This window comes from Dipodomys merriami, unplaced genomic scaffold (assembly GCF_024711535.1).
Source record: "Dipodomys merriami isolate MVZ:Mamm:240054 unplaced genomic scaffold, mDipMer1.0.p SCAF_8, whole genome shotgun sequence".
Taxonomy (NCBI): domain Eukaryota; kingdom Metazoa; phylum Chordata; class Mammalia; order Rodentia; family Heteromyidae; genus Dipodomys; species Dipodomys merriami.
The window spans coordinates 27,540,804-27,564,274 of record NW_027206401.1 but is presented as its reverse complement, the minus strand read 5'-3'; the positions used below and the strand labels follow the sequence as shown (position 1 = coordinate 27,564,274).

General features: G+C 38.7%; 1 protein-coding gene across 1 annotated transcript in view; it reads right to left on the bottom strand.

Annotated features, from left to right (window-relative positions):
• Window positions 1-19,668: 19,668 nt before the first annotated feature.
• The window catches only part of Kiaa0408 (KIAA0408 ortholog), a 28,833-nt gene continuing 25,030 nt past the window's right edge, over window positions 19,669-23,471 (bottom strand). The window contains exon 6 of the mRNA XM_070010865.1: window positions 19,669-22,941. Within this exon, the coding sequence (XP_069866966.1) occupies window positions 22,768-22,941 (174 nt within the window). The 3' untranslated portion in view covers window positions 19,669-22,767. The remainder of the gene's footprint in view (window positions 22,942-23,471) is intronic.

Here is a 23,471-nt window from a genome sequence, read left to right as displayed (position 1 = left end):
TAGAGCGCTTGCCTAGCATTCATGAGGCCCTGGGTTCAATTCCTCAGCACCACATAAGCAGGGAAAAAAAAGCCGGAAGTAGCGCTGTGGCTCAAGTGGTAGAGCGCTAGCCTTGAACTGAAGAGCTGAGGGACAGCGCCCAGGCCCAGAATTCAGGCCCCACGACCAGACCAAAAAAAAAAAAAAAGATCTGAGAATTTTGGGTTGAAAATGAGATTGTGTGTATGTTCACAAACATTCTGTAAGTACTGAATAGATAAAAATTCTTACCTCCCATCTCATAAAAATTCTTTATTTTATTTTATTGTGAGAATACTGTACAGAGGAGTTACAATTACATGGGCAAGATAACGAGTACGTTTCTTATTAAGCATTGCTGCCTCCTCTTTTCCTCTTTGTTTCCCTTTCCCATCCCTTCCCATCCTCCACTCCTCCCACCACCCGATCCTCCCCCCCCCCACCAAAGTTGTAAAGTTCGTTTTTTGTCATAACGATTTGTACATCTCATTGTTGCAATGGGTCCACCTGTATCCCTAGTTAAACAATTTGTTTTTTCCCTTCTCACCACAAATTATACCAACATCAAATACAGTGAAAGCATGGGTTATACCATGGGGTCATAAAAATTCTTATACACCTTTCTGTTTGGGGCTAGTTTTAAATTTTCATTCTTGGGCTCTTTACCATTTTTTTACCCATTTGTTTTATTTTTGTGTCAATATCGGGTCTTGAACCCAGAGCTCTGTGCTCTAGCACAATAGAGCTATAATAGCTGAGCAACTTAAAGCAAGTATTGATAAATATATTTGCCCCAAACTAAGAAAGATTCTACAGAAAAGTAAAGCATACAGAATGGGAGAAAATCTTGGCCATCTATATCTTAAAGGGATTAATAGCCAGAGTATAAAGGAAGCTCAAAAAACGAATCATCCAAAGATCCAACAACTCAATTAATAAATAGGCAAATAAACTGACCAATAAATGCTTGCAAATTCACCTTTTACTTTCCTTGTCCTAACCCTGGAATTACCCATCTCTCATTTTGTCAGTTTTGTCAGATTTTTCTTTTTTAACTTTAAAATATGACTCAAGCTGGGCTCTGGTAGATCATGCCTGTAATCCTGCCTACTCAGGATGCTGAGATCTGAGGATCATGGTTCAAAGCCATCTAGGCAGGAAACTCCATGAGATTCTCATCTCCAGTTAGCTACCACAAGTCTAGAAGTGGAGCTGTGGCTCAAAGTGGTAGAGCACTAGTCTTGAATAAAATTGCTCAGAGACAGCACCCAGGTCCCTAGAGTTCAAGCCCCATGACTGACAAAAGTAAATAAATAAATTAATTTAATTAAATATAACTCAAAGACTTATTCATGTATTTTCCTGAACATTAAAGGTATTGTTATAGAAACATAAGAGTCCTTCTATAACAATTATATGAACTTGTGGGTATGTTTTTTATAATCATACTTCATGAATTAAAAAAAATCAATACTGTCTGGGCGCCGGTAGCTCATGCCTGTAATCCTACCTACTAAGGAGGCTGAGATCTGACGATCATGATTTAAAGCCAGTCAAGGCAGATCTCCAATCAAACACCAGAAACTGGAAGTGGCACTGTAGCTCAAGTGGTAGCCTTAAGCTGAAGAACTGAGGGATGGTGCCCAGGCCCAGAGTTCAAGCCCCAATACCACAAAAATAGATAGTTAGATAGATAGATAGATAGATAGATAGATAGATAGATAGATAGATAGATAGATAGATAGATAGATAGATAAACTGACATCTGAAGAAGAACTTGTAAATCAAAGATTATTAGCTGGATCAGAATAATTGTTTTTTGTTGTTAACAAGAACCCAAGTACAATGTGTAACCAAGTATTGCTGAAACTACAGAAACAACTAAAAAATCTATATTTATCTGTTTGACATCTGCTGCTTATTAGCTCAGTACACCTATCAGTTCTAGTGATTCTAGCTTTTCACTTTGCTAAAAGTGTCAGCAGAAAAAAAATTGCTTTTTATCACTGATTTCTAAGTAACTTTAGCACCAAATGTTATTTTACTTAATCTGAGCGCATGATCCATTAATAACTTTCTCCTTACAAAGTGAAAACTTGCTTCATCAATTGTAAAAATACCTGAGTTAAATACATTAGAATACAAGAGTATGTGTGGGAACAGAAGAATACAACCTGGGGCTGGGAAGGTGGCTCAGTGGTAGAGCGCTTGCCTTGCATGCATGAGGCCCTGGGTTTGATTCCTCAGCACCACATAAGCAAAAAGAAAAAAGCCGGAAGTGGCACTGTGGCTCAAGTGGTAGAGCGCTAGCCTTGAGCTGAAGAGCTGAGGGACAGCGCCCAGGCTCAGAGTTCAGGCCCCATGACCGACCCAAAGAAAAATAAAAAGAAGAATACAACCTAATTCTAAGACAAACTACTACACACCTAATTAAAACTGTATTCTGACCTGTGACCTCAGCAGGATTCTCCAGGATTGGTCCCAGCATTCCTCTCAGTGCCCCTTCTCTATCCCTCCTTCTCTTGGATCACCTTCAGATGCATTGACCTACTTGCAGCTTTTACAGCCTATCAAGCTTCAATCCATTTTAGAGTTTGGCTTTTCTGATTTTTTGCCTAGTCCTCAGGCCATAAGTTCTCTTAACTCACTTCTACTCATCTTGTACTTTTTAATGACACTTTGTTAGGGAAAATTTTCTTAATATCCTAGATTTGGCAAGGTCTTCGGTTACATATCTTCCACAACTATGTTTTTCTTTCATAGCATTTAATGCAATGCAATGAGATGGCCTTTATAATTATTGATTTAATATGTGTCTTCATACATCTTTGCAGTAATGTTGGGAGGGTCTCTGTGTTTGTTAATTAGATGAGTAAGAAACATGAAGGTGATGCATCTCCTGAGACCCATTCTAGTAGCCACAGGTGTTACTTTTCTTTTCTCCTTCCTTTCTCCTTCCTTTCTCCCTCCTTTCTGCCTTCCTTTCTCCCTTCCTTCCTTTCTCCCTTCCTTCCTTCCTTCCTTGCTTCCTTCCTTCCTTCCCTCCCTCCCTCCCTTCCTCCCTCCTTCCTTCCTTCCTTCCTTCCTTCTTTCCTTTCTTTCTTTCTTTCTTTCTTTCTTTCTTTCTTTCTTTCTTTCTTTCTTTCTTTCTTTCTTTCTTTCTTTCTTCCTTTTCTCTGTTTATCTTCTCTCCTGAAATCCCTCATAGACCTAATTAAACACAAACAAAAGTGTCTTCCATAGATAGACTACTTGTCATTTTCAGTTGCCTCCTGTGGCGGCTCTGGGCCTGTGGAGGTGCCATCTCTTCTGGAGTGCCGATGTCCTCTGGCATCTCATTGGAGCTTGTATGTGTCTGTTGAAGCTGGCCTCTGTGGCAAGAGGCTGCTGCTAGTTTCTTGAGTACTAGGAGGTCGACTTCCTACTCTCTTCTAGTAGTAAAATACCTCTTTGATCCAGCACATTGGGGGGTTGTGCTAGCAAGGGGCTTCATAGCACTTCACAGCAGTTCTTTACAATGTTGCCATGGCTGTAGGGATTCCACACATGATGTTTCCCTGTCCAAGATCCTTTGATGTCTTCATTGATTGACTGGTTGAGAGCCATGAGGAAAGTGGGAAATCCAGACAGTCCCAAAACAGACCATAATGTGAACATGCAAATGAGGACTTCTACACCAGTTTCAGGAGTATGATTCAGCCTCTCCAGGAAGCCAACTTTCAAGGATTTGAGGGCCACCTAGGTGATGTTGAAAGCAAAGACACAAATTGTGAGGAAGGGAGGAGAAAGAATGAATTTTGCACACAGGGGCAGTGGTGTTTGAAGCGCTTCACATGCTTGTCACAGATGCAGAAATGAGGAGCCTGGGGAAGTCAGAAGATCTTCCATGTATTGTTGTAAGGTGAATTATCCAAGAAGCCCCATTTTGGAAGATGGAATTTGGGAGTCTTTATTACATAGTTAACAGGCGGTAGCCCCCAAATACACATAACACAGCTAGGAAACATGCCAGAGAGGAAAGAAAGAACAAAAGCAACACCAGCAAACTGATTCAGCTCCAATGGAGAGCTGAATTGGGACACCATGATGACCAGAGCCAAGCCAGGAGACAGGACACAGGACATGATTGTTGGGAAAGTGGAGGAGAATGGAAAAGGAATAGGCCGGTCTGGATCATCAACAGGCGATGACTCTTCATTGAGGAACAATGAGGTGCACAGACCTTCCCATGGCTTTGGAGGTTGTGCAAAGGATTGCATTTTGGGGTGGGCTTATAGAGATCTAAACAAGGAAGCAGAGGAAAAAAAAAAGGCTATGGTCTCCTTGGGATCAAGGGCAATGTCCTTGACCAGGCCCACATGGAATGCTGGGTGTGGGGGTCTATTTTCTCCTGGGGGCCAAGGTGAGAATGACTGGCCTGTGCACAAGCACATGAGCACAGACCTGGTGCTTTGTTTGACCCTGGGGAAAAAGTAGGACTCAATCCTTCAGCAATCATGGAGACTCAAGTGGCATGGCATCCCAATGCCTATGCTGTTCCATGCCTAAATAGGGTCTGGGCAGGGAGCAGGGTCACAGACACTTCTAGGCCCAGGCACTAGACTGACAGGTTCAGCAACCTGTCAGCCAAGTGCCCACCCCTGTCTCCAGGGATCGAGGTATGCCCATTACCCCCACCCCCACCATGAAAACAAGATGACATCTGCATTTCTCTGAAGCAGAGCCCTACTAGTTCACCTTGAGCTCTGCATCTGCATTTCAAAGGATGGCTTGTCTCACCTCTAGGTTTGGAGCTGGATGGACAGCCCCCATCTCCTGCCTAGGCACCACAATGTCTGCAATAAAGTATTTAGGCTCACCCACCTTACTTTATCCCCTCCTCCCTTTTCTTCTGCACATGGAATCAAATAATTGATTTCTCTGTAAGAGGGCTGACTTTTTGCCTGTGCTATTTACTCCTGTAACTTAAGGAGCCTTCAGAAGTTAAAAGTTAGCTCCATATAGTAGTCAGGGGGCTTCAAAATTTCTTTCCCAGGTCACGCCTGGTAAGGTTTCTAAATCTATGTATTACAGACAGAATGTCCCACAACCGAAGTCTCAGTTCGTAGGTCCAAAGCAGTCTTTCACCAGGAACCAGCGGTGTGTGATGGCATCAGGCATGAGTCCAGTCCACTTTCACCATGGTGGAGGTGGTCAGGGTGAAGATGTAGTCTCCTCCAGGTGATGTCAGGCTGTCTTTGTGCTTCACTCAAGAGCTACTCCTGGGACCCTGGCATGATGGAGCATCCTGAAGCAGTAAGCCACTGCTCAGATGGCAGAGGTGGTGTAGGAGATCCACTTGTGCATGGCCCTTCAAAAATTGTCAGAGCCAGGAAGTCAGGGGAAGATACTTTGTAAGTATGCCTAATGTCCATGACCATCTAACTTACAAAGGGACAGTTACTTGCCAGTCATCTGTGATAGTAGTAAAAAGCTAAGGTTGTAAACCCTCCCTGTATTTGCTCAAAGCTCTAATTGGCAGTAAATGTTGGGCTGGCAGCAGCAACCTATATTTATCAATTCAGGAAAGAAAGCTCTGGACCTGAGATTGTATCTAAAGGCCTACACAGGTAACTTAGGCATTGTTAGGGTCACTACAGATCACGTTCCTAAGCCAGCCAGAAAAATTCTTTTGCAAACCAGAGTGCTAAACAAGCTACAATGTTGTAGCTGGAGAAAAGATCTGTGCATTTGTTAAAAGTTAAATGTTGTATATCATTTCCGAGTAAAATATTGCCTCTAATAACATCTCATCCTGGCGACCCATTGGTAAAATAGGCTAAGGCTATAGTTTCCTGACTAGGAAGTCTCAATGACCCTGAGTCAGCTTGAAGAAATTACAGAAGATGCATTTTCACCCACCAACCCCCTTGAGATCAAGGGACCAGAGTCATTTTAAAAAAACAAGGCAGGATAAAGTAAAGGAACCATGAAAAACATAGTGATAACAATGGACAAATGTAGAGACTGCACTTAAAAATGGTTACAAGCCAAGCCCTAGAAAAACCTAGGGCTGCCTAGGAAATCCCTCGTCTGCCTAGGAAAACCTAGTCTTATTTGATAAAATCTCTGGTTAATAAAAAGTTGTCACCTTGGTACATTACCCAGGAGGAGCTACTGCCTAAACTGCCTTAAAAACCAGTTGGTCTCCAGCCTACAAGAGCCAGTGGTCCAACCAGGAAGGTAGTGAGAAATTTCAAAAAAAGATCAGACCTTAGGTTAAGCTTCTTTAACCACTTTGTGCAATTATTGGCAGGTAACTCAGAAAGAGGTTTGACAATCTACCCGAGCCTCTGGGAGACATTGCTGCTGCTGTCTAGCCCATCTCTTCTAATCTAGAGATTCCTGTTTGGGTAAAGTTTAAAAATGGCCTGGCATCATCTGGAGGAGACTACATCATCATCCCGACCACCTCCATCATGGCTGACTCCATCACCTGTGGCTGATTCCTGGTGAAGGACTGCTTTGGATCTGCTTAACCTAAGACTTTGGTTGCAGGACATTCTTTTTTTTTTTCTGTTGGTCATGGGACTTGAACTCTGGGCCTGGGTGCTGTCCCTCAGCTTTTTAGCTCAAGGTGAGTGCTTTACCACTTGAGCCACTGTGCCACTTCCTCAGGACATTCTTTTGTGGGACATAAATTTATAAATCATAACCTGTCTGGCATGGAAAAGAAGTTCAAAATCCCCTGACCATATATATGGGTACCAACCCTATGGAGCCAACTTTTAACTGTTGGAGACTCCATAAATTACAGGAGTAAATGGCCTAGTCAAAAATTCGGTCCTCTTACAGAGAAATCAATGATTGGATTTCATGTACATAAGAAAAAAAGGGGGGAATGAAGTAAAGAGGTTAGATCTGGCTGGCGCCATATTGACCACATGGTGGATGGTAGGGTCTGGCATCTTGTCTTCATGCTGGGGGAAGGAAACTCCCCTGCCAATCACCTGCCTCCCAGGTAATGGGCTGCCCAGATTTCTGGAGACAGGGGCAGGCACTTGGTGGTAGGTTACTGAATCTGTCAGTCCAGTGCCTGAGATTGGGAATTTCCTGAGGATATGCCCCTTGTGCTGACCTATTTAGGCCTGAAACAGCCTAGCCATGCCATGTGTGTCTCTGTGATCATGTCCTGTGTCCTGTGTCCTGTGTCCTGTCTCCTGTCTCCTGGCTCATGTCCAGTCATCATGGCATCCCAATTAAACTCTCGATTGAAGCTGAATTGTCTTATTTTATTGTTTTTGTTATTTCTTTCCTCTTTAGTATGTTTCCTAGCTGTGTTATGTGTATTTCTGTATGGTATGCCTTTGTAACAAGTGGTTACCTGCAGCCTATTAACTGTGTAATAAAGACTCCAATATTCTACATTTTAAAATCTGGCTTCTGGGATGATTCACCTTACAATACCACTACCCTCTATGGAGAGACTTTGTGGGTGGGCAGATTTTGTTTTTGTTATTATAACCCAATAATTTTGAAATTACATAAAGACATTTACTGATGGATTGATTGATGGGAATCTACAATCCCCCAAGCAGGGAAGTCCACTCTCCCTACTCTTAAGGTAACAGGCACCTGAATTCCCTTGAAGCAAGCAACACTTGGCTGAACTGCACCTTCTCAGTGTGTGTACACAACAGGCTCCTAGAAACCAGGCCACTATAAATTACTTCAGGCTCAAACCACTGGCTTGCAAAGTACTTCCTGAACCTTTTTGTACCCTTTAGCCGCCTTCACCCAGGAACCATCTAGATGCCTTCACACCGCCTCCCCCACCCCCAAGCATGCCATGCATCCTGTTTCCTGACACTCCTCAGATCACCATGGCATGCCTCTTCAAAAACTCTCCAGTAAAGTTGATCTGGTCTGTTGGGGTTGATTCTGCTCTTTCTTTATTCAAATAACCTCTCTAAGATCTCAGAGTCAGTTTGCTGATTAAGGCCCTTCCCCGTGTCCCTACCTGTTTACAAAACTCTGTTAAGTTTCTATTTCCCCAATGCTGTATTGCTTTCTTGGTGTGAAGTACAAAGTTCTGCCCCAGTTGCAACAGTCTCCTTACACTTACACTCTTTCTCAGAATGTGACTCTCCCTTCAATCCCCGTAATACCCTTATAACACTTCTTCTCAGAACTGACTCTACCACCAAATTCCCATAGCCCATGTAAAGTGGACTATGTGGATCATGTGACTGCCCCTAAAATTTTGTTTAAATTCATCCCACACCTGTCCATGGCTGTGCCTCCATTCCTGCTTGGAGCAGCCCAGCAGGTCTGTCCCCCAATAAAGCCTTGAGCTTGTATCAGTTGCTTTCACTTGCCTCTCATTTCTTACACTCTCATGACTTGGTTTTCTAACATTTGTAATGGAAAACATACCATATTTTATGCTTCTTGCATTTTAGTGATTTTTTAAAATCTTTTTATTGTTAACAATCAGTTATCAGCCAGTTTATTAGTTTATCTTACTTGGAGTAGCATGCTTCCCTCTGTTCCTAATTCACAGACATTGCTCCATTTTCCCCAGAGCTGCATGTTGAAGGATTTTAAGCCTGGGGAACACATCAGTACCACCTTGTTAGTCTCTCATGCACATCATCTTACAGCCCTTTCTGAATCCCAAAGTAAGATTTTTTAAAATTAAGTAATGTGTGTGTGTGTGTGTGTGTGTGTGTGTGTGTGTGTGTGTGTGTGTGCTGGGCCTGGGACTTTGAACTCAGAGCCTGGGTGCGTTCCACCTTCTTTTGCTCAAAGCTTCTGCAGTACTACTTGAGCCACAACACTACTCTTGGCTTTTTCTTAGTAGTTTATTGAAGATAAGAGTATAACAAACTTTCCTGCCTGGGCTTGCTTCAAACTGTGTTCTTCAGAAATTGGCCTCCCAAGTAGGTAGGATTATAGGCATGAGCCTTCAGTGTCCAGCTTACTTTGTAAGATTTTAAGTCCTATTTAATTCCGTCTTCCATTAGTCCCTCTTGATGTAGTTCCTTCCTTTAATTTCTACTCTGGCCTGTCATAGGCAAAATTGAATATGTGCAGGGTTTCTAGATAACACACAGACCTCCAAGAATAAATGTAATTTTTAGATAAAAATAATATTGTATAGCATATGTTAGGTTTTTAAAGAGGTGGCCGAGTAAGAACCACACCACGCACTTGGTATTTAGGTAAGGGGTAGTTTTATTCATCGTTCCAGCTGGCACCAGGCCATGTTAGCACTCCACAAGGCTGGGAAAAGCCTGGGAAAGAGAGCGTCTGGCCCTGGGCTAGGCCTTATCTGCGGAGGGGGGGGAGGGGGGGTGGGGAATTGTGGCCACATCAAATCCAGATGTGACCTCTCCAGGTGTGCCAGTTGCCTAGGTAACACAGACACTGGGCAGAGACTTTGCTGCGAGGAGGGTGGAGTGTATCTATCCCATCACAACTCTACTTAAAACCTTGAAGTTTGAAGCTGTGGGAATACAATAGAACAGATTGTGCTCAAGTCAAAAGTCTATGAGTTGGGCAAAGTATATGTCTCAGAGTAGGGGTTTGATGCTGAATAAATCAATGAAATTGGTGTAAACACAAAGATAGATACGGAGGTAAATGTAAGGAGAGTCTTAGGCCCCAGACCAAACTCCATGTGTTCCAGGACTATGCCCCCCACCCCACCCCCCACAAAAGGAGATGTGACATAGTATATATAGGGTCTATATAGGAACTCAGTCACAGAAACAGAGGAGTTACATCTTGAGAGGATGAATTGGGAGTCTTTACTAGAAAGCCAGTGACTGCAGGTAGACTCCTGTCTCAAAGATCTGCAGCCTAGGATGTAGCTTGCACCAAGCTTTTAAAGACAAAAAACACATGTTTGGGGTGGAGGCCCAACTCAACAAAAGCAGACCATATAGGGGAAAATTCAAGGACAAGTAAAACTTTCCATCTAGAGAAATAATCACAAAAATTTCCATCTAGGGGAATACTCAGAGGTGAGCAAATAAAACCATTTAGGGAAACGTTCAGGGGACAGCTTTCTATGTAGCAAAGCTTTCCTGAAGCTAAAAACAGTTGACATCTGCAACTCAAAGAATGGCCTATCTCACCTGTAGGCTTCAGAGGTGGTTGAAAAGCCCCCTCCACCCAGCAAGACACCCAGACTGCTGTGAGAACAAAGGAATGTTGCTTAGACCTTATTTTATAGGCAGCTTCAGAAAGAGACAAAGTAAGCTTTTCAGTACATCTTCAACATATAGACATGAACATCTTCAACATATAGACATGAACTTTAGGCTTAAATGGAAATAAGCAGGGCAAAGGGGTGAGAAGTTACACATAGTTCAGAAACAGTTGTTAATTGAGGCCTAGTGGATCTTTATCTCAGTCTTGGTTTGGGAAGAACTCTAGAAAAGTTGCAATCCTTGTCATCCCTTGATGAGAACAATCTGGCCAGGATGAGCAAGTCACAGTTGCCTGATGGGTATTCTATTATGTGTAGGTTCTGCTGATTTTTTATTGGGGCCACGGTCCCTTGAAAAGATGTTGCTAATCAGTTGCAAAGACAGGTACAAAGAAAGTCAGAGAAACCAAGTTTTTCTCCTGCTTTTAGTAAATTTATGGGCCCACACCAGGAATTAGTGCTTTTCTTTTCTTTTCTTTTTTCTTTCTTTTCAGTTCTTTCTTTCTTTCTTTCTTTCTTTTTTTCTTTCTTTCTTTCTTTCTTTCTTTCTTTCTTTCTTTCTTTCTTTCTTTCTTTCTTTCCTTTCTTTCTTTCTAAAGCAAATGTAGTTTCCAATTAGATAGGTTAAATAAATGCAGTATTTAGGAAATACTTGCACTAAAATTTTTTGTGACTTCTCTGAAATTCAAATTCCACTGAGCAACTTGTATTTATTCATTTATTTTTAAGCCAGGCTCTTACTATGTTATTTAGACTGGCCTGGAACTCATTATGTCATCCAAGGCTAAACAAAATAAATCATACACTTCCTTTTTTTAAAAAAATTCCTCTTTTCACATTTATGTTTCCATAACATCTTGAACAGAAGTGAAAACATATTTTGCTATATAAAAGTTATCAGGGGCTGGGAAGGTGGCTCAGTGGTAGAGCGCTTGCCTTGCATTCATGAGGTCCTGGGTTTGATTCCTCAGCACCACATACGCAAAAAGAAAAAAGCCAGAAGTGGTGCTGTGGCTCAAGTGGTAGAGCGCTAGCCTTGAGCTGAAGAACTGAGGGACAGCGCCCAGGTCCAGAGTTCAGGCCCCATGACCAGACCCTAAATAAATAAATGAATAAATAAATGTTATCAGATTCCACTTTTGACATTCTACAATATGTCTGCCTATAATCAAAAGAGTATATCTTTACTAATAACTTTTCTAAAACTCGTAATTTCCTTTCTGCTACCTTGGCTATTATAGTAAATAGAGCCTGCCTGATATGGCTGAATTTGGTAACTTATTTCCTCCCTCTATTGGTAGCTAACCAGGACACTGATGCAGTCAGTTTAACAAAAGAACAACCCTGACAGCCATGACAATGTTCTGTAGTTTTCCCTTTGAAACAAGGCCATGTTTTTAGTCTCACGCCATTATTAAAGGAAGATCCTCTTGACACAGTGTTAAAGTCAAATAGCCGTTCCTTACCCCCTTTCTGTATCTTTCTTTATTGTTACACCTGTAATGTGTTCCTAACAGATGCAGTCCTTCTCCCATTCCATGTTTCAGCATGTCCCAGCAAGATATCTGGACAAAAAGAAGACTGCCTTTCTCTGCACTTTCCATGTTTCTCCAAGATATCCACTTTATTTCCATGCATCTGGCTGTTAATGTTGTCTTGTACTTACACTGCAATGATACATACCAGACAATATTTAGAAATGATAATGGTGTTATCATTGAACCAGCCAAGCCTTTTATGAGCTCCAAAGGAGCTTTTACCTAAATTTGGGATTGAATGCAGAAGATCCAATGACTCTATTACAATCACTTGCAAGTCATTATTCCCTATTCCATCCCAGTAATCACCCTTGGCTCTTTCAGCAAAGTTGGGTAAAAGATTGGCACCCAGCATCTGTGTTCTTTGAAAGAGGTATTATAAAGTCACTGTACAATCACCTGGTCTCCAGGAAAGGCAGGATTCACCAATAATCACCTGTGACAAAAGGCAAGCTGCCCCTTACCCTGTCGATGCCATCTTCTTCTCATCTTTTCTAAAAGACAAGATTTCCATTAAGTTTTTGCTCCTATTGTATTTCTCCCTCTAAACATGGACAAAATAGAAATGATTTTGAAGCCTTATTTAATAAGCCATGAAAATTTTAAAATGTCAATTACAGTAATAGAAGAGAAATTAGGTGAATGTATTACAAGTTTTATAGATAATATTAGGACAATCTAAGTCAGAGATGGTCACTTAAGGCATAGATGCCAAATACAGTTTAAAGGACAATCTTTAATATTTTATAAATATTCTACACTTACCTTCATTTTTGGAATGGATTGACTTCCATTCCTTACCCTTTTTCACACATGCATCTTAATAAACCGTGTGTGTGTGTGTGTGTGTGTGTGTGTGTGTGTGTGTGTGTGTGTGTGTGTGTGTGTGTAAAAGTAAATCTCTTCTCTGCCAGTTTACCTTTGGTAATTTTGATGTAAAACATTATAATGTACAGAATATCACTAACAGATAGCATATGCTATCACTTTTTCCTTGTGGTTTAAGATGTTAAAATCTAATGTTTAACTGGGTAACTGTGGTTTAAAATATCGTAACTATTAAGGAAGCTGAGATCTGAGAATCACAATTCAAAGCCAGCCCAGACAGGAAAGTCTGTGAGACTCTCATCTCTAGTTATCCACCAAAAAGTTGGAAGTGGAGCTGTGGCTCAATTAGCCTTGAGCATGAAAGCTCAGTGATGATGCCTTTGAATCAAAGCCTTAGAACTTGCACAAAAATCAACAACAAAAAGATTAAATTTTACTTTTCTTATTTTTCCTCCTTTTTTTCATATATTTTGCTGTATCGTAGCCAGGGCTGTAGGTCTACAACTCACATTTCTATTCTCCCTTGGAACCTCAAAAGCTCAGAAAGATGAATTGGCAGGTGATGTTGGTTCGGTGTTGGAGGTCAGGTGATTCCAAACTCCGTGGTTCAGATGGAAGCAGAATATTTCCATGTGGATTGTTCCTCACTCTGTCTCAGAATCAGCCAACAGTACCTAGAGAGGAGGCTTTCCTAGTGAAGTTGAGGTATAAAACATCACAGACCTTTACTACTAAACTTGTAGTACGTAGTTGTTACCTAAAAGTAGGAGATATACTTAACAATCATAATGAAGACAAGATGAAATTGTGTCTAGTGCCAAATTCTAATCCTTTATGCCTTTCAGTGGTAAAACTGAGAAAAGTTGCTTAACCCATCAGTTTTTGAAGATAGCATTAAAGATGAGTTGTTTAAATAGATAGACAATTTTGCATCTATGAAACAAAAAATAGAACAGCTAGGAGTAAAAATCATGACTAAAATGTCATAATTTTCCTTATGGTTAGGGACGCTGAGCATCTCTGCATGTACTTATTGGCCATTTTTCCTTCTTTCCAGAGTTTTCTGGATTTTTTCCTATTTATTGATTAGGTTGTTGATTCTTTGGGGGTTCAGGAGCTTTTTTTAGTTCCCTTTCTAGTTTCGTATAATCTTCAGCAGATAAATAGATCACTGGCACAGATTTTTCTCCCATTCTGTAGGTAAGTCTGAAATCTAGTGATTATTTCCTTTGCTTTACAGAAGCTCATTAATTTAATCCAATACTATTTGTCAATCCTTGCTTTTATTTGCGGAGCTATTGGTGTTCTGTTTAGAATCAATATAGTCCAAAGAGTAATAATACAGCTTGTTGAGGTTGGTTTGGGAACTAACCTCAAGTGAAGGAAGGGTGAGTCTGTCTAATCAAGGAACATTGTATGCATTTATGGGTATGTCAAAATAAAGTCCCTTTGTACAATTAAATTGGTGCTAATAAAATTTTAAAGAGTCAAAATTGTTGCATAATTTACTTAAAAACTATTTACAAAAGACAAAACTTGGTAACATTCCATGCTGCGGTAATGGCCAAAGTTTTATGGAGCTTAAAAAGCAAATGGAGAACAGGGTGCCAGTGGCTCATATCTGTAATCCTAGCTACTCAGGAGGCTGAGATCTGGGAACCGCAGTTTGAAGCCAGTCTGTGAAGACTCTTATCTCCAATAAATCACTCAGAAAAAGCCAGAAGGGGCTCTGTGGCTCAAGTGGTAGTGTACTCATAGCCTTGAACACAAAAGAGGCTCCAGGATAGCATGCAGGCTGGGTTCAAGCCCCAGGACTGGCAGAAAAGAAAATAAAAGCAATTGGAGATGCAGCAAAAGTGAAGTCATGCAATGATGCTCATCTAAGTATTCTACCATGCAAAGGAACTTCTGGGATTATTTGCTGAGAGATGAATGATAACTTTTGTCTTTAATTTTAGCTGGAAAATATGGACATTAATGAATTTGTGAATTTATTAGTCATTCACTAATTTTAGAAAAAATATAAAGAACAAAATATTTTTAAGAAGGTATTTGAGGTTTTAAGGGATATTAAAAAAAAAAAACCATGGATGAACACACGTCAAACCAGCCTATGATAAACATTGACAAAGATGGTAGAGATTTTGTGCCCTGTATGTACCAGGATCCCTGAAGTTAGCCACCAGGAGAATCTCCTCTAGATAAATTTGTCTCTTGATTTTCTTGGTGTATTAAAGGGGAAAAGGAAATGTAGGGGTGATTTTTCTTAAAGAAATGCTTGTTTTTCAAATTGTTTTGTAAAGAAATGAGAAATGAGTTTGAAAATTTGTTCTTTGACATGGTGGACATGCATCCATTGGTGTAGGCAGAGAGAAATGTCAATTTGATTTCCAGTTAGCAGAATTTAGAATTATTCCTTTATGGAGAATGAGCCCTTATGGAGAAAGTTTATGACAACTAGCATGGAAATCCATGTCTATAAATTCTAGGAGGTGAATGCAGAAGGATCTAGAGTTTAAGGCCAACCTGAGCTGACCTTTAGTGAAACAATAATTCATACAAACAACAACAACAACAAAACTAGTCAACAACAGCATCCCCCCAACCCCCAAACTTATAACATTGGTTAAAATGTGATTAAAAGCAGGGATCATGGCTTTGCCTAATGGTAAAGAGTAGTTCTCAAAATTGGCTTACTTAGCAGAAGTTTAAAGAGTAAATCCTTTGTGAAAATGAAACTATGAAAACTCAATGATTGCAGGAAGCTTGCCACAGAATTAAAGGGTGAGAGTTGAGGAGTGACTTTATTGACAATGAAATATTAACCATTTAACCACATGGAATAAAAGCCCATATAATGTATTTTCTCCTTCCAAAAGGACTTTCTACTATCCTTCCTCCCTAGGCAATAAAAGAAACAGCCTTACACCAAATTATATGACACATCCTTTTTGTATTGTTGATAAAATTTATTTAACCAATTTCTTCTGGCAGTCATCTGCAACACTCTGGTGTCATCTCATTGCTGATACTCAGCTCTTCTTGCCTCAGTGGTTGTGTTTGTAATTTTTGCCAGACAAAGATAAAAGAAATTTTTATTTATATTTTGGTGGGACTCAAGCTCTCAAACTATGGTTACAGAGAAAGAGAAATTACTTCCCAATTATTATAATAAGCAAATTCAGATTGCTTTGATTAAATGAGGACACAGAAAGAAAGACTTTTCTTTTTCCTGATGACAAGTGATTTGAACATTTGTATTTTCTATTTATTCATGTCACCCTCTCTGTCGGCTGACACTTTTCTAAGTGCACAGCATAATAATTAGTGAATGAAGCAGCCACATTCTCTGTTCAGTGACTATAGTTTTCAAGTTCAAAACCTCCCAAATTTAGAAAAATTCCCTTAGACGCTGTGAGACACTTGGCTGTGGTTATATCTTTCCTCTACTGTTTGAGTAAATTTAATGGGAACATGCAGAAGGACTCTAGATCTAAAAAGTAAACAATAGGACAAGAATGTAGAGGGAAAAACACCTTATCGGTAGGACCAATGAATGAGAGGAAGGAGAAATGAGGGTTAAAATTATGTAGTATTTCATATACATAGTTGAAAATGGTGGAATGAAGCCTACTAAAAACTTAAAGAGGAGGGAAAGGGAGAGAGGTTGGTTAAAAAAGAAGTAATTTAGATGAGGCCAAGTTGATCAAAGCACATCATATACATGTTATAAATATCACAATGTAACCCTTTTGTAAACTAATTTATACTAATTAAAGAAGGACTAAGAGGAAAGCAATCCCTAAAATGAGAAGAAAGCTTTACATGTACACTCTCCAAATTCTAATTCATCAGTTTTTTTTCCCCTTCTGATGATCAGTTTCTCCATTTATTCCACACTCATCCAAGAGGCCTGATTCTTGCTAACTACATTGATATTTAGAGAAAGTAATGAATATCCAGAGCAATAAAGATGTAAGAAAAAAAAAGAGAGAGGGAGAGAAGGCCCATCTGTTCCAGTTCCTCCCAGTGAAGTTCTTTGATAATATCCTGTCCGTTCTAATTCAGGAAAATACTCAGATCAGAGCTTAAGCTTTACCACCCACCATCCGTTTCTGCTTGGTAGTCATTAGTCTCCTAATTTCCTATGAATTGGTCCTCACTTCTTATATGTTGGTTCCAACATATTGTATATTGAATGTTTGAATGTAGATCTTTTTTTTTTTTTTTTCGGTCAGCCATGGGGCTTGAACTCTGGGTCTGGGCACTGTCCCTCAGCTCTTCAGCTCAAGTTTAGCACTCTATCACGTGAGCCACAGCGCCACTTCTGGCTTTTTCTGTTTTAATGTGGTGCTGAGGAATTGAACTCAGGGTCTCATGCATGTGAACTAAGCACTCTACCACTGAGCCACCTTCCCAGCCATAGGTCTTCTTTGAGTCAGTATTGACACAGGCTCTATACACAGAGTCCAGTGCTGCTTTATGTAGAAAGCTCCTTTATGATAACCACCTGCCTCATCCTCAGCACATCCTCATGGTGCCCATCTGGGTGCCTACCTGGCTCCTTCACACTACACTCCTTCTTCTGGACTCCCTGATGTGTGCTTTTCCCAGGGCGTGGATATGTCTGAGAAGCTGAGTGTTTGCCTTTGCTGAGCAGAACACCTCATAAATTCATTTGGCTCTGGATCCCTAGGCTATCATTCTGCTAAATTCCTTTGAAATAATATGACATTCCTAGTCTCTGCTCTTCCTAGGAAGAGCATTTATTCCCAGTGAATGGCTTTCTAATTTTTAACAGATGTGCTCATTACTCCTATATGTAATGTAACTTCCTTTAAAAATATTGTTGACAGCTGGTTGCTGATGGCTCAAGCCTCTAATCCTAGCTACTCAGGAGGCTGAGATCTGAGAATTGCAATTCAAAACCAGCCTGGGCAGGAGAGTCTGTGAGACTCTTATCTCCAATTAACCATCAAAAACTGGAAGTGGTGCTGTGGCTCAAAGCAATAGAGTGCTAGCCTTGAGTAAAAAAGCTCAGGGACAGAGACCAAACCCTGGCTCAAGCCCACAATCAATCAATCAATCAATCAATCAATCTATCTATCTATCTATCTATCTATCTATCTATCTATCTATCTATCTATCTATCTATCTATCTATCTATCTATCTATCTATCTGGTGGGTACTTCTCCAGTTTTCACTGCAAATTAGCTATTTTACTTCTGGTATCATCAACTCAAACAATCCTTTATGGAGTTTTAAACATTAAAATGAAACACATACACACAGAATCTGGGTTAGATAATTCTGCATTCATTGGAGTGGCATTATGTAGAAAAGATGTAACAAGTAGATGGATTACAAATGAGTCTTATAAATTTGATAAGTGAATAAACAATTTGGTTGGGAAATGAAGCTTGCAAATGAAACTGGTGGCCAAAACACACTAAAATTTAAAGGAGATTCAACTGGAAGTAATAACTTGCTGGGTTTGAATGTGCTCTACCAACATTCACCCTGAAACTTAAACTCTACTGTAATAGTTTTTAGATGTTGGGCCTTTAAGAAGTGATCTGTAATTATACATTCTCAGCCCCTTTTGCTACACAGTACTGCTTTTTCTACCATGGATACAGCAGTTTTTGTCTCTTTTGTTATGTGAAGGCACAGCGACAAAGCATCATCTTGTTCCACACACTAAATCCACTAGCACCTTGCTCACATACTTGCTAACCTCCAGGATTGTAAAAAAAAATAATTTTTTTACAAGTTAATCCAACTCAGATTTTTTTCTTTTAACATACACTAGCTCCAAACAGACGAAGACAATGCTCCAATTGAAGCACTCTTTTATTCTGGATTAAGTTTATATAGCCTGATCCTTTTGAAGACAGAAAGGTCAGGATTCACATAATACTAAAAGATTATTGGTCCACTTATTGGTTTTTACCTTCAACATCATGTTCTACATAAAACTTTATATAAAATCAAAGGAAAACATTACAGATAAATATTGTCTATTTTTGTGAACCTGTTCATAACTTCTTAAAATTTTTTTAAATCCCCAAGTCAAGGGTATTGATTACTAGCTAAGAGTACTGAAAAAGAAAATGAAGACCAAAACTCAATGAAAGCAAACAAATCCCTGGTCACGAGGAAATATATTAAAAACATGAAAATAACATTTAGCTCATTTTCATCCTCTTCTGCTTCTTCGGGAAAAGAGTCTGAGTTGAGAGGAAAAGTCATCTAATTTATTTCTAACTTTTATCTTGAAATATGTTTCTTTACAAGCTCTGAGTCACAGATGCACACAGGACATATGTATACAAAGAAGCAGGGCATGGATCTTCAAGGATGAACTCAGAAACCATCCTGGAACCCCTGACATCCATAAAAACTTTTCTTCTTTGGGCATAATTATTCGAATCACTTCTAAGGTGTTTCCAATTCTGGATTATTCATAATTTCTAGACTTCTATATAATTTCCTATGTAATTTTTCCAGATCTCATCAGACCCAACTATATTGAAATATGGATCTATTTTTAAGCCTTGTAATTCTTTTTTACAAATACAAAAATTATTTCCTATGACAAGAAAAAATTTACATATAATAATGAATGAGTAGTGGTCGTCTTTGCCATCTCAAATTTTCTTTGTTTTCGTTTTTGTTTTTCATCTTGAAACCCATATTTGGAAGGAGCTTATTTTCCAATGAGATAAATAAAGTCATAGTTATAAATTCCGTGTATAACTATACTATATATTTGCATCGCCGTAAAAATTAACATCAATTAAAATTCTAGAAGTGATTACTCTTTTCAAAGAAAACTTTCGTCAGACTTACTTAGCAGTAAAATGACACAGAATGGATGTCTGTGTGAGAAACTCTATCAGGTTGTATGTGGTTAGAAGCAGGAAGTCAAGCAGGTTTAGTTTAAATTCCAGAGATATTTTCGGAGAAGCCAGACCGGAATTGGGTACACATTTGCGTTTAGACTTACATTTTCTGCTTCATTGCTATTCAGTGTAGGAAAGGAGAGACATAAAAATATTCTCAATGTATACAACTGCCACAGCAAGTGTTTCCAAACTTATTTTATTTAATAGCTTCCAAAGGATGAAGGAGATTTCAATATCAAGTAATTGTTTTGTCAGAAAATTTGCCTAAAAACTATTTTCAAGATATTTTTTTAGAGAGGTGGATACTCTTTTGGGGTTCAGAAGCTTCCTCAAGATGACATGGAGGCTGGTTAAGTCACCTACATAGAAGTAAATCAAATTTTAGGGCAACATCAACAAAATGACACATCACTTTCACTGTCTATATAAAAAACAAATCAAAGCTACGAATAATTAATGATGAATAGTAGTGAACTATACGAAGCATCATTTATAAGTTTATATTTGGCTTTGGGACATAAGGCAATATAGAGAAATATGTAAAAGTGGCTGGTGTGCATGGTAGTGCATGTGCACACATGCACAGAGAAAAATGTAAGAACACTTCTCTATTTCTGTCTTACTCCTTTCTGAGTGTAGCCAACCAAATAAATAATCCCCTATGAAGTAAAGTGAGATTTTTCTTTCTGAAAAAAAAATCTGTAGGTTTTTTCTTCTAATCAGATTTCTGTAAATGTTTACAAATTCCTTAAATCCAGAAATGATAGCATAATGAAGTGTATGCTTGGGTAAGAAAATGTCCATCCAAAGTAGAAAAATTGCCAGTTAAAAAGCACAATACCTCAAAAAATATTTTTTCAAGGATAATTTCCACTTAATTGTTAGATTATTTTCCCATAAAAAATTATAAAACATTTTAAAGGAGAACACAGAATACTTAATCTGTTTTAGTCTATGTGGTTTGCAAACAGGGGTTGGACTAAATACTAGTTATTTTTTCAGCTCTAATATTCCATGATTTTAGTCAACATAAGTCACTAAAGTGGTCCCACCTATTCATTCAAATAATAATAGAAAAAGTGGCTTAAAATTCTGAAGCCTGACAATATAATAACTGTTCATTTGTCGATAACAAAGGCATGTCTAAGGATGGAGGAGGGGTTGTTGGGAGAGGAGATACAATCCAAGGGAACTGATTAATTTGGGCACTGTTTCAGTATCTGGTAGGCCACCAAATAGTCTGCATTTCATTTTTTACTTTGTTTTGCTTTTATTAAGTACTCCCAAACTCTCAAGCCTCAACACTGGGAATTTTGATTTAGCAGTTATGGAGTAAGGGCAGGAATTTAACTTTTGAAGGTATCCTCACTGTTCTGATTTGTAGGTAAAGATAGGAACAGGCAAGCTGGAGGGGAGCTTATGCAGCAGCGTCTGGGCACCATTGTTTACAGAACATTTCCTTGACAGGTCTGCCATTTCAGATCCCAGGGAATCCCTTTTCTAATATTTTCTTCCTTCTATTAGAAAGGTGTATGACAAAAGTGCTATCACTTGTTAACTAGGTTACTTTTCTTTGATAGATTTCATGTGGGAAAGAAAGATAATCCCTGAAGGAAATAAGAGTTAGAAAAGTATGTCTATAGCCCTTACCATCCAATCCAGTCTCCCCCTCTAGTTTAATTCAGTTTATCTCCTGGAACTTTCCTTACTATGTAAAGCATGAATCTAGTCATCTCTGTGCTACAGTATTGAGCCTTTTAAGGCAGTCAGCTATTTGCAAATGATTTACTCTACCTCAGAGCAGGGTGTAACAAAATGAATCCTCTTAGTGGTTAGAACATCATAAAGAGAAATCTCTTTGAATGCATTTGGCATAAGATTTTCTTGACCTTTTTTGGTAGTAAAAGATGAAACAGAATTAACATCTAAATAATAACAATCGGTTGTGAAAAGAGGCTGTGGTAAATAAACATAGCTGCTTCTAAGATCTTATACATAGAATTTCAAGCACTTCAGCACTCCAGTTCTGCCAGCCCTCAAGACTGCATTCATTTATATACTGTGGGAAAATTGTAGCCAAGGCATACACACACACACACATACATACACAGAACACACACTCTTCTGTTTCTTATGCTACTGTGGATGCCAATATTTAAGGCCTTTTTTAATAGCACATTATAAGAAATATAATTCAATTCTCAATGAAATATTTTTCCTGATCTTCCTTGTCAATAAAAAAGCGAACTAGTCTTTTATCACTAATTTTTAGGGCAGAAATTAGAAAAAAGGAAAAAAAATGACTTACCTCTAAGCATGTATAGCTCCAGATAAGGCAGCTAAACTAAAAGCTTACCATAATCTTAACAAAAAGGTGAAATTCAGCATAATTTCATTTTGCATACAATGTAAGGAATATTTGTTACTGAGGTTGACAAAATAAACTCATTATTTAGTCCTGTCATTCATAAGGCAGTCTTATGAAGTTGGCTCTGAGGATCAAGTATACAGGTAAAGCCATTTGAGACTACCAAATGATATAGAAGCATTTATAAATAGTTTATGCTTACTTGAGAATACTGATCTGTTAAATTTGTTGCATTTTTATTTAAAAGAATAAACAAGAAAATCCATGGTTTAAGTCTATCCTCACGTGAATTAAGAAGCTACTTATATGCTATATTTAGAAAACTACTGTTAGATATATGTTTAATTCTTTTTTTTAATGTAGTTGTGGGTCAAGAAAGTGGTGAATGAATATATGAACCTCAAATGTTTTAGGTGGATACCTATTAAAAGGTATATAAAATATAAATAGCACTGTATATTTTCAAAACCTTCAAACAAAAACAAATATATAGGTATACATGTTATAATGTCAAAGTCAACACTAGCACATCAGTGTTTCTTGTCTGAATACATACTAGAATACTTCTTATTACAGCACATGCACCTACAAACACATGGCCATGCACATCACCTTGCTTTCTGCAAACTGCAAGAAAGTTAGAATATACAATATTGTACACTGTTCCAACTTAAATCATAGTGAGAAATTGATGCGAATGACATTAAAAAATTCTGACCTAAAAAGCCAAAAACTACAAAGAGATAATTGTTCTGTAGATTAAAAACACTGAAGACTGATGGGAAAGTTAAGATTTAAACGGCTCATCCTAGTGATCCTGAAAGAGAACAGGACTGGCTGTAAACATTCAGAATGTCTGGTTTGGCAACTGGGACTACAACTTCTGTAATCTACTAATCCAGACTAGAGATTTAGATCATGTGTGCCTCAGATTGCAGAGAAATATTATAGTTGTATGTAGTCCGCCTCAAGGCAGGGGGTGCTGATGGAGATCTAGATGCCCATCTGGATGGTAGCCTGCGATTTGCAGGTCTAGCAGGTCGGGAAAATCCTTTTCCGTTTGAAGCTTTCATTACCATGGATTCCTACAAAAACGAATGCATGTATCTCACTACATACACATCAGCAATGTAGCTCAACACATTACACATCCCAACAGTGGGATTAAAGAACTGAAAATGAAAGAAAGTATCTAGTATGTGTAGGCTTGATGTTTTAATCAACTTCAGTTTTAATCCAAAATCAATTTTAATATGGTATATGGTTTTTGATATTCTTGAAGATCTCTTTACATTGGCAAATCTTGATACAGTTAATGCTTTTGTAGGACTATGAGCTCAAGATTCAAAAGTTCAAGTCAAATAATTTCAATAGGACAGATCTACTGATGTTTCTTTGGGGGATGCTAGAATATTTTGGTAGTATTTGAAAATAAGGTAATCAGATAATTATATTAAAATCATTCATTTATATTAGGTAAGTGACACATTTAGAGGTCAAAAGTACAAGGCTTTTAAACAAAATACCTTATGTATTTATTTTAGTTTATTTTTTATTTTTCTGTGGGTCATGGTGCCTGAACTCTGAGCCTGGGTGCTGTCTCTCAGCTCTTCAG